General features: G+C 33.7%; 1 protein-coding gene across 1 annotated transcript in view; it reads right to left on the bottom strand.

The window, feature by feature from the left end:
• Positions 1-12,106, bottom strand: part of LOC139422611 (unconventional myosin-XV-like) — a 206,940-nt gene that overhangs the window by 111,949 nt on the left and 82,885 nt on the right. The window contains exons 31-34 of the mRNA XM_071173757.1: positions 10,525-10,618; positions 9,103-9,200; positions 8,831-8,940; positions 8,532-8,626 (exon numbers count right to left, since the gene is read on the bottom strand). Coding sequence (XP_071029858.1) covers positions 8,532-8,626; positions 8,831-8,940; positions 9,103-9,200; positions 10,525-10,618 — 397 coding nt within the window. The remainder of the gene's footprint in view (positions 1-8,531; positions 8,627-8,830; positions 8,941-9,102; positions 9,201-10,524; positions 10,619-12,106) is intronic.

A 12,106-nucleotide genomic window follows, 5' to 3' on the forward strand; every position in this document is an offset into this window, starting at 1 on the left:
ATGTGTTATGAAGTTATGATGTGTTGTGATGTGTTATGATGTGTTATGATGTGTTATGAAGTTATGATGTATTATGATGTGTTATGATGTGTTATGAAGTTATGATGTGGTGTGATGTGTTATGATGTGTTATGATGTGTTATGATGTGTTATGATGTGTTATGATGTGTTATGAAGTTATGATGTGTTGTGATGTGTTATGATGTGTTATGAAGTTATGATGTATTATGATGTGTTATGATGTGTTATGATGTGTTATGATGTGATGTGGTATGATGTGTTATGAAGTTATGATGTGTTATGATGTGGTATGATGTGATATGATGTGATATGATGTATTATGTTATGATGTGTTATGATGTGTTATGATGTGTTATGATGTGTTATGATGTATTATGTTATGATGTGTTATGATGTGTTATGATGTGTTATGATGTATTATGTTATGATGTGTTATGTTATGATGTGTTATGATGTGTTATGATGTGTTATGATGTGTTATGATGTATTATGTTATGATGTGTTATGATGTGTTATGTTATGATGTGTTATGATGTGTTATGATGTGTTATGTTATGATGTGTTATGATGTGTTATGATGTATTATGATGTGTTATGATGTGTTATGTTATGATGTGTTATGATGTGTTATGTTATGATGTGTTATGATGTGTTATGTTATGATGTGTTATGATGTGTTATGATGTGTTATGATGTGTTATGTTATGATGTGTTATGATGTGTTATGTTATGATGTGTTATGATGTGTTATGTAATGATGTGTTATGATGTGTTATGTTATGATGTGTTATGATATGATGTGTTATGATGTGTTATGTTATGATGTGTTATGATGTGTTATGATGTGTTATGATATGATGTGTTATGATGTGTTATGTTATGATGTGTTATGATGTGTTATGTTATGATGTGTTATGATGTGTTATGATGTGTTATGATGTGTTATGTTGTGTTATGTTATGATGTGTTATGTTATGATGTGTTATGATGTGTTATGTTATGATGTGTTATGATATGATGTGTTATGATGTGTTATGATGTGTTATGATGTGTTACGATGTGTTATGTTATGATGTGTTATGATGTGTTATGATGTGTTATGATGTGTTATGTTATGATGTGTTATGATGTGTTATGATGTATTATGATGTGTTATGATGTGATATGATGTGTTATGATGTGTTATGTTGTGTTATGATGTGTTATGTTGTGTTATGATGTGTTATGTTGTGTTATGATGTGTTATGATGTGTTATGATGTGTTATGATGTGTTATGTTGTGTTATGATGTGTTATGTTGTGTTATGATGTGTTATGATGTGTTGTGTTATGATGTGTTATGTTGTGTTATGATGTGTTATGTTGTGTTATGTTATGATGTGTATTGTTATGATGTGTTATGATATGATGTGTTATGATGTGTTATGTTATGATGTGTTATGATATGATGTGTTATGATGTGTTATGTTATGATGTGTTATGTTATGATGTGTTATGTTATGATGTGTTATGATGTGTTATGATGTGTTATGATGTGTTATGTTGTGTTATGTTATGATGTGTTATGATGTGTTATGTTATGATGTGTTATGATGTGTTATGATGTGTTATGATGTGTTATGTTATGATGTGTTATGATGTATTATGTTATGATGTGTTATGATGTGTTATGATGTGTTATGATGTGTTATGATGTGTTATAATGTGTTATGATGTGTTCTAATGTGTTATGATGTGTTATGATGTGTTATGATGTGTTATGATGTGTTATAATGTGTTATGATGTGTTATGATGTGTTATAATGTGTTATGATGTGTTATGATGTGTTATGTTATGATGTGTTATGATGTGTTATGATGTGTTATGATGTGTTATGTTATGATGTGTTATGATGTGTTATGATGTGTTGTGTTATGATGTGTTATGATGTGTTATGATGTGTTATGATGTGTTATGATGTGTTATGTTGTATTATGATGTGTTATGATGTGTTATGATGTGTTATGTTATGATGTGTTATGATGTGTTATGATGTGTTATGTTATGATGTGTTATGATGTGTTATGATGTGTTATGTTATGATGTGTTATGATGTGTTATGATGTGTTATGATGTGTTATGTTATGATGTGTTATGATGTATTATGTTATGATGTGTTATGATGTGGTATGATGTGTTATGTTATGATGTGTTATGATGTGTTATGATATGATGTGTTATGATGTATTATGTTATGATGTGTTATGATGTGTTATGATGTGTTATGATATGATGTGTTATGATGTGTTATGATGTGTTATGTTATGATGTATTATGTTATGATGTGTTATGATATGATGTGTTATGATGTGTTATGATGTGTTATGATGTGTTATGATGTGTTATGTTATGATGTGTTGTGATGTGTTATGATGTGTTATGATGTGTTATGATGTGTTATGTTATGATGTGTTATGATGTGTTATGATGTGTTATGTTATGATGTGTTATGATGTGTTATGTTATGATGTGTTATGATGTGTTATGATGTGTTATGTTATGATGTGTTATGATGTATTATGATGTGTTATGATGTGTTATGATGTGTTATGTTATGATGTGTTATGATGTGTTATGATGTGTTATGTTATGATGTGTTATGATGTGTTATGTTATGATGTGTTATGATGTGTTATGATGTGTTATGATGTGTTATGTTATGATGTGTTATGATGTGTTATGTTATGATGTGTTATGATGTGTTATGTAATGATGTGTTATGATGTGTTATGTTATGATGTGTTATGATGTGTTATGTTATGATGTGTTATGATGTGTTATGATGTGTTATGATATGATGTGTTATGATGTGTTATGTTATGATGTGTTATGATGTGTTATGATGTGTTATGATATGATGTGTTATGATGTGTTATGTTATGATGTGTTATGATGTGTTATGTTATGATGTGTTATGATGTGTTATGATGTGTTATGATGTGTTATGTTGTGTTATGTTATGATGTGTTATGTTATGATGTGTTATGATGTGTTATGTTATGATGTGTTATGATATGATGTGTTATGATGTGTTATGTTATGATGTGTTATGATGTGTTATGATGTGTTATGATGTGTTATGTTATGATGTGTTATGATGTGTTATGTTATGATGTGTTATGATGTGTTATGTAATGATGTGTTATGATGTGTTATGTTATGATGTGTTATGATGTGTTATGTTATGATGTGTTATGATGTGTTATGATGTGTTATGATATGATGTGTTATGATGTGTTATGTTATGATGTGTTATGATGTGTTATGATGTGTTATGATATGATGTGTTATGATGTGTTATGTTATGATGTGTTATGATGTGTTATGTTATGATGTGTTATGATGTGTTATGATGTGTTATGTTATGATGTGTTATGATGTGTTATGTTATGATGTGTTATGATGTGTTATGATGTGTTATGATGTGTTATGATGTGTTACGATGTGTTATGTTATGATGTGTTATGATGTGTTATGATGTGTTATGTTATGATGTGTTATGATGTGTTATGTTATGATGTGTTATGATGTGTTATGATGTGTTATGATGTGTTATGTAATGATGTGTTATGATGTGTTGTTATGATGTGTTATGATGTGTTATGATGTGTTATGATGTATTATGATGTGTTATGATGTGTTATGTTGTGTTATGATGTGTTATGTTGTGTTATGATGTGTTATGTTGTGTTATGATGTGTTATGATGTGTTATGATGTGTTATGATGTGTTATGTTGTGTTATGATGTGTTATGATGTGTTGTGTTATGATGTGTTATGTTATGATGTGTTATGATATGATGTGTTATGTTATGATGTGTTATGATATGATGTGTTATGATGTGTTATGTTATGATGTGTTATGTTATGATGTGTTATGATGTGTTATGATGTGTTATGATGTGTTATGATGTGTTATGTTATGATGTGTTATGTTATGATGTGTTATGATGTATTATGTTATGATGTGTTATGATGTGTTATGATGTGTTATAATGTGTTATGATGTGTTATAATGTGTTATGATGTGTTATAATGTGTTATGATGTGTTATGATGTGTTATAATGTGTTATGATGTGTTATAATGTGTTATGATGTGTTATGATGTGTTATGATGTGTTATAATGTGTTATGATGTGTTATGATGTGTTATGTTATGATGTGTTATGATGTGTTATGATGTGTTATGTTATGATGTGTTATGATGTGTTATGATGTGTTATGTTATGATGTGTTATGATGTGTTATGATGTGTTATGATGTGTTATGATGTGTTATGATATGATGTGTTATGATGTGTTATGTTATGATGTGTTATGATGTATTATGTTATGATGTGTTATGATGTGTTATGATGTGTTATGTTATGATGTGTTATGATGTGTTATGATATGATGTGTTATGATGTGTTATGATGTGTTATGATGTATTATGTTATGATGTGTTATGATGTGTTATGATGTGTTATGATATGATGTGTTATGATGTGTTATGATGTGTTATGTTATGATGTATTATGTTATGATGTGTTATGATATGATGTGTTATGATGTGTTATGATGTGTTATGATGTGTTATGATGTGTTATGTTATGATGTGTTATGATGTATTATGTTATGATGTGTTATGATGTGTTATGATGTGTTATGATGTATTATGATGTGTTATGATATGATGTGTTATGATGTGTTATGTTATGATGTGTTATGATGTGTTATGTTATGATGTGTTATGATGTGTTATGATGTATTATGATGTGTTATGATGTGTTATGTTATGATGTGTTATGATGTGTTATGATGTGTTATGTTATGATGTGTTATGATGTGTTATGTTATGATGTGTTATGATGTGTTATGTTATGATGTGTTATGATGTGTTATGTTATGATGTGTTATGATGTGATATGATGTGTTATGTTGTGTTATGATGTGTTATGATGTGTTATGATGTGGTATGTTATGATGTGTTATGATGTGTTATGTTATGATGTGTTATGATGTGTTATGTTATGATGTGTTATGTTATGATGTGTTATGATGTGTTATGATGTGTTATGTTATGATGTGTTATGATGTGTTATGATGTGTTATGATGTATTATGTTATGATGTGTTATGATGTGTTATGTTATGATGTGTTATGATGTGTTATTTTATGATGTGTTATGATGTGTTATGATGTGTTGTGTTATGATGTGTTATGTTATGATGTGTTATGTTATGATGTGTTATGATGTGTTATGTTATGATGTGTTATGATGTGTTATGATGTGTTGTGTTATGATGTGTTATGTTATGATGTGTTATGATGTGTTATGATGTGTTATGATGTGTTATGTTATGATGTGTTATGATGTGTTATGATGTGTTATGATGTATTATGTTATGATGTGTTATGATGTGTTATGTTATGATGTGTTATGATGTGTTATGATGTGTTATGTTATGATGTGTTATGATGTGTTATGTTATGATGTGTTATGATGTGTTATGTTATGATGTGTTATGATGTGTTATGATGTATTATGTTATGATGTGTTATGATGTGTTATGTTATGATGTGTTATGATGTGTTATGTTATGATGTGTTATGATGTGTTATGTTATGATGTGTTATGATGTATTATGTTATGATGTGTTATGATGTGTTATGATGTATTGTGTTATGATGTGTTATGATGTGTTATGATGTATTATGTTATGATGTGTTATGATGTGTTATGATGTGTTATGTTATGCTGTGTTATGATGTGTTATGTTATGATGTGTTATGATGTGTTATGATGTGTTATGATGTGATATGATGTGTTATGATGTGTTATGATGTGTTATGATGTGTTATGTTATGATGTGTTATGATGTGTTATGATGTGTTATGTTATGATGTGATATGATGTGTTATGTTGTGTTATGATGTGTTATGATGTGTTATGATGTGTTATGTTATGATGTGTTATGATGTGTTATGTTATGATGTGTTATGATGTGTTATGTTATGATGTGTTATGATGTGTTATGTTATGATGTGTTATGATGTGTTATGTTATGATGTGTTATGATGTGTTATGATGTGTTATGATGTATTATGTTATGATGTGTTATGATGTGTTATGTTATGATGTGTTATGATGTGTTATTTTATGATGTGTTATGATGTGTTATGATGTGTTGTGTTATGATGTGTTATGTTATGATGTGTTACGATGTGTTATGTTATGATGTGTTATGTTATGATGTGTTATGATGTGTTATGTTATGATGTGTTATGATGTGTTATGATGTGTTGTGTTATGATGTGTTATGTTATGATGTGTTATGATGTGTTATGATGTGTTATGATGTGTTATGTTATGATGTGTTATGATGTGTTATGATGTGTTATGATGTATTATGTTATGATGTGTTATGATGTGTTATGTTATGATGTGTTATGATGTGTTATGTTATGATGTGTTATGATGTGTTATGATGTGTTATGTTATGATGTGTTATGATGTGTTATGTTATGATGTGTTATGATGTGTTATGTTATGATGTGTTATGATGTGTTATGATGTGTTATGATGTGTTATGATGTGTTATGATGTATTATGTTATGATGTGTTATGATGTGTTATGTTATGATATGTTATGTTATGATGTGTTATGATGTGTTATGTTATGATGTGTTATGATGTATTATGTTATGATGTGTTATGATGTATTATGTTATGATGTGTTATGATGTGTTATGATGTGTTATGTTATGATGTGTTATGATGTATTATGTTATGATGTGTTATGATGTGTTATGATGTATTGTGTTATGATGTGTTATGATGTATTATGTTATGATGTGTTATGATGTGTTATGTTATGATGTGTTATGATGTGTTATGATGTGTTATGATGTGTTATGATGTGATATGATGTGTTATGATGTGTTATGATGTGTTATGATGTGTTATGTTATGATGTGTTATGATGTGTTATGATGTGTTATGATGTGTTATGTTATGATGTGTTATGATGTGTTATGATGTGTTATGATGTATTATGTTATGATGTGTTATGATGTGTTATGATGTGTTATGTTATGATGTGTTATGATGTGTTATGATGTGTTATGTTATGATGTGTTATGTTATGATGTGTTATGATGTATTATGTTATGATGTGTTATGATGTGTTATGTTATGATGTGTTAGGATGTGTTATGTTATGATGTGTTATGATGTGTTATGATGTATTATGTTATGATGTGTTATGATGTGTTATGTTATGATGTGTTAGGATGTGTTATGTTATGATGTGTTATGATGTGGTATGATGTATTATGTTATGATGTGTTATGATGTATTATGTTATGATGTGTTATGATGTGTTATGATGTGTTATGATGTGTTATGTTATGATGTGTTATGATGTATTATGTTATGATGTGTTATGATGTGTTATGTTATGATGTGTTATGATGTATTATGTTATGATGTGTTATGATGTGTTATGATGTATTGTGTTATGATGTGTTATGATGTATTATGTTATGATGTGTTATGATGTGTTATGTTATGATGTGTTATGTTATGATGTGTTATGATGTGTTATGTTATGATGTGTTATGATGTGTTATGATGTGTTATGATGTGTTATGATGTGATATGATGTGTTATGATGTGTTATGATGTGTTATGATGTGTTATGTTATGATGTGTTATGATGTGTTATGATGTGTTATGATGTGTTATGATGTGTTATGTTATGATGTGTTATGATGTGTTATGATGTGTTATGTTATGATGTGTTATGATGTGTTATGATGTGTTATGATGTGTTACGATGTGTTATGTTATGATGTATTATGTTATGATGTGTTATGATATGATGTGTTATGATGTGTTATGTTATGATGTGTTATGATGTGTTATGATGTGTTGTGTTATGATGTGTTATAATGTGTTATGATGTGTTATGATGTGTTATGATGTGTTGTGATGTGTTGTGATGTGTTGTGATGTGTTGTGATGTGTTATGATGTGTTATGATATGATGTGTTATGATATGATGTGTTATGTTATGATGTGGTATGATGTGTTATGATGTGTTGTGATGTGTTGTGATGTGTTATGATGTGTTGTGATGTGTTATGATGTGTTATGATATGATGTGTTATGTTATGATGTGTTATGTTATGATGTGTTATGTTATATGTTATGATATGTTATGTTATGCTCCAGGGCCCTACGGCAGAAGAAGGAACCTGGGGTCTGAATCCAGCAGCCCTCCGGTTGTATGAAATACGGTAGGATGGTAGGATATGATACCTGTGTAGTTTAGTAACTTAATCCCCCGCTGCAGTCTGCTCCATTCATACTGCCCACCCACCCCCCCACCCACCCACACACACACACCCACACCCACACACACACACACACACACACACACACCCACACACACACACACACACACACACACTGTGTGTGTCTCACCGTGCTGCCGTCTGATAACACAGGGTTGAAGAGGCTGTCCAGGTAGCGATCCACCCCTCTCTGAGTCTGACCATCGCTGAACACATCAGACTCCACTGGAGAGGAGACACTGTTAATATCACTATACTGGTGTGTGTGTTGTGTGTTGTGTGTTGTGTGCTGTGTGCTGTGTGTGTGTGTGCTGTGTGTGCTGTGTGTGTGTGTGTGTGTGCTGTGTGCTGTGTGCTGTGTGCTGTGTGTTGTGTGTTGTGTGTTGTGTGCTGTGTGTTGTGTGTGTGTGTGTGTGTGTGTGTGTGTACCGTGGCTGGAGTATCCGTCAGAGCCTGGCAGGCTGTACGCAGGTTGGGTGGTGCTGAGGAAGGGCGGGGGCAGCTCTTCATCACTGTCAAAACCACTGCCAAACATAGTTCTGGTCACACACAAACAGGCTGGGTGATTAGTGTGTTGGGCCAATCAGAGCCCACCATTTCCCTGATGAACCAATCCTCCTGGCTGGGTGATTAGTAACATTCCCTGAGACCTGTGTTAGCTCCCCAGTGAAGGGTTTGGGTTTGTGTGTGTTTGGACTCACAGGCTGGCATTGGTTCGAACCCTATTAGGATCCTCAGCTGAGATGATGAAGTAACTCTTCTGTTTGGGGAAGTCGGACGGCAGCTCCAAGTCTGAGATCTAAAACAGGATTCAGTTAGGGCCAGACCTTTTCAAAGTCTGAGATCTAAAACAGGATTCAGTTAGGGCCAGATGTTTTCAAAGTCTGAGATCTAAAACAGGATTCAGTTAGGGCCAGACGTTTTCAAAGTCTGAGATCTAAAACAGGATTCAGTTAGTGCCAGATGTTTTCAAAGTCTGAGATCTAAAACAGGATTCAGTTAGGGCCAGACCTTTTCAAAGTCTGAGATCTAAAACAGGATTCAGTTAGGGACAGACCTTTTCAAAGTCTGAGATCTAAAACAGGATTCAGTTAGGGACAGACGTTTTCAAAGTCTGAGATCTACAACAGGATTCAGTTAGGGCCAGACGTTTTCAAAGTCTGAGATCTACAACAGGATTCAGTTAGGGACAGACCTTTTCAAAGTCTGAGATCTACAACAGGATTCAGTTAGGGCCAGACGTTTTCAAAGTCTGAGATCTAAAACAGGATTCAGTTAGGGACAGACCTTTTCAAAGTCTGAGATCTAAAACAGGATTCAGTTAGGGCCAGACGTTTTCAAAGTCTGAGATCTAAAACAGGATTCAGTTAGTGCCAGATGTTTTCAAAGTCTGAGATCTAAAACAGGATTCAGTTAGGGCCAGACCTTTTCAAAGTCTGAGATCTAAAACAGGATTCAGTTAGGGCCAGATGTTTTCAAAGTCTGAGATCTAAAACAGGATTCAGTTAGGGCCAGTTAGCCTGATAACTCTCAGTTAGCCTGATAACTCTCAGTTAACTCTCAGTTAGCCTGATAACTCTCAGTTAGCCTGATAACTCTCGGTTAGCCTTAGCCTGATAACTCTCAGTTAGCCTGATAACTCTCAGTTAGCCTGATAACTCTCAGTTAGCCTGATAACTCTCGGTTAACCTGATAACTCTCGGTTAGCCTGATAACTCTCGGTTAGCCTGATAACTCTCGGTTAACCTGATAACTCTCAGAAAGCCTGATAACTCTCAGTTAGCCTGATAACTCTCAGCTAACCTGATAACTCTCAGTTAACCTGATAACTCTCAGTTAACCTGATAACTCTCAGTTAGCCTGATAACTCTCAGTTAACCTAATAACTCTCGGTTAGCCTGATAACTCTCGGTTAACCTGATAACTTTCGTTTAACCTGATAACTCTCAGAAAGCCTGATAACTCTCAGTTAGCCTGATAACTCTCAGTTAACCTGATAACTCTCGGTTAACCTGATAACTCTCAGTTAGCCTGATTACTCTCAGTTAGCCTGATAACTCTCAGTTAGCCTGAGAACTCTCAGTTAGCTTAATGTGTGTATGTGGTGTGTGTGATATACCCACCAGATCCATGACGTAATCATGACCGGCTAGCTCCGCCCACTGCCCATGCTCCTTCATCAGTATAGAAAACCCCCTCCACGCCTCACACACTCCCCTACAGGAACACAGACAGACAGTATAGAACACCCCCTCCACGCCTCACACAGCCTGAGGTAGGAGTAGGATGGTAGGATAGGACACCTGTGTCGTAGGATGGTAGGATAGGATACATGTGTTGTAGAATAGGATACCTGTGTAGTAGGATAGGATACCTGTGTCGTAGGATGGTAGGATAGGATACCTGTGTAGTAGGAAGGTAGGATAGGATACCTGTGTAGTAGGATAGGATACCTATGTAGTAGGATGGTAGGATAGGATACCTGTGTAGTGGGATGGTAGGATAGGATACCTGTGTTGTAGGATGGCAGGATAGGATACCTGTGTAGTAGGATGGTAGGATAGGATACCTGTGTAGTAGAATGGCAGGATAGGATACCTGTGTTGTAGGATATGATATCTGTGTTATAGGATGGTAGGATAGGATACCTGTGTAGTAGGATGGTAGAATATAATACCTGTGTAGTAGGATGGTAGGATAGGATACCTGTGTAGTAGGATGGTAGGATAGGATACCTGTGTAGTAGGATGGTAGGATAGGATACCTGTGTTGTAGGATGGTAGGATTGAATACCTGTGTCGTAGGATGGTAGGATAGGATACCCGTGTAGTAGGATGGTAGGATAGAATACCTGTGTTGTAGGATGGTAGGATAGAATACCTGTGTTGTAGGATAGTAGGATAGGATACCTGTGTAGTGGGATGGTAGGATAGGATACATATGTCGTAGAAAAGGATGCCTGTATAGTAGGATGGTAGGATAGAATACCTGTGTAGTAGGATGGTAGGATAGGATACCTGTGTCATAGGATGGTAGGATAGGATACCTGTGTGGTAGGATGGTAGGATAGGATACCTGTGTCGTAGGATGGTAGGATAGGATGCCTGTGTAGTAGGAAGGTAGGATAGAATACCTGTGTCGTAGGATGGTAGGATAGGATACTAGTGTAGTAGAATAGGATACCTGTGTCGTAGGATGGTAGGATAGGATACCTGTGTAGTAGGAAGGTAGGATAGAATACCTGTGTCGTAGGATGGTAGGATAGGATACCTGTGTAGTAGGATGGTAGGATAGGATACCTGTGTCGTAGGATGGTAGAATAGGATACCTGTGTAGTAGGAAGGTAGGATAGAATACCTGTGTAGTAGGATAGGATACTAGTGTAGTAGAATAGGATACCTGTGTCGTAGGATGGTAGGATAGGATACCTGTGTAGTAGGAAGGTAGGATAGAATACCTGTGTCGTAGGATGGTAGGATAGGATACTAGTGTAGTAGGATAGGATACCTGTGTCGTAGGATGGTAGGATAGGATACCTGTGTAGTAGGATAGGATACCTGTGTAGTAGATTGGTAGGATAGGATACATGTGTAGTAGGATGGTAGGATAGGATACCTTTGTAGTAGGATGGTAGTATAGGATACCTGTGTTGTAGGATAGTAGGATCGGATACCTGTGTAGTAGGATAGGATACCTATGTAGTAG

Source organism: Oncorhynchus clarkii, chromosome 12 (genome assembly GCF_045791955.1).
Source record: "Oncorhynchus clarkii lewisi isolate Uvic-CL-2024 chromosome 12, UVic_Ocla_1.0, whole genome shotgun sequence".
NCBI classification, from domain to species: domain Eukaryota; kingdom Metazoa; phylum Chordata; class Actinopteri; order Salmoniformes; family Salmonidae; genus Oncorhynchus; species Oncorhynchus clarkii.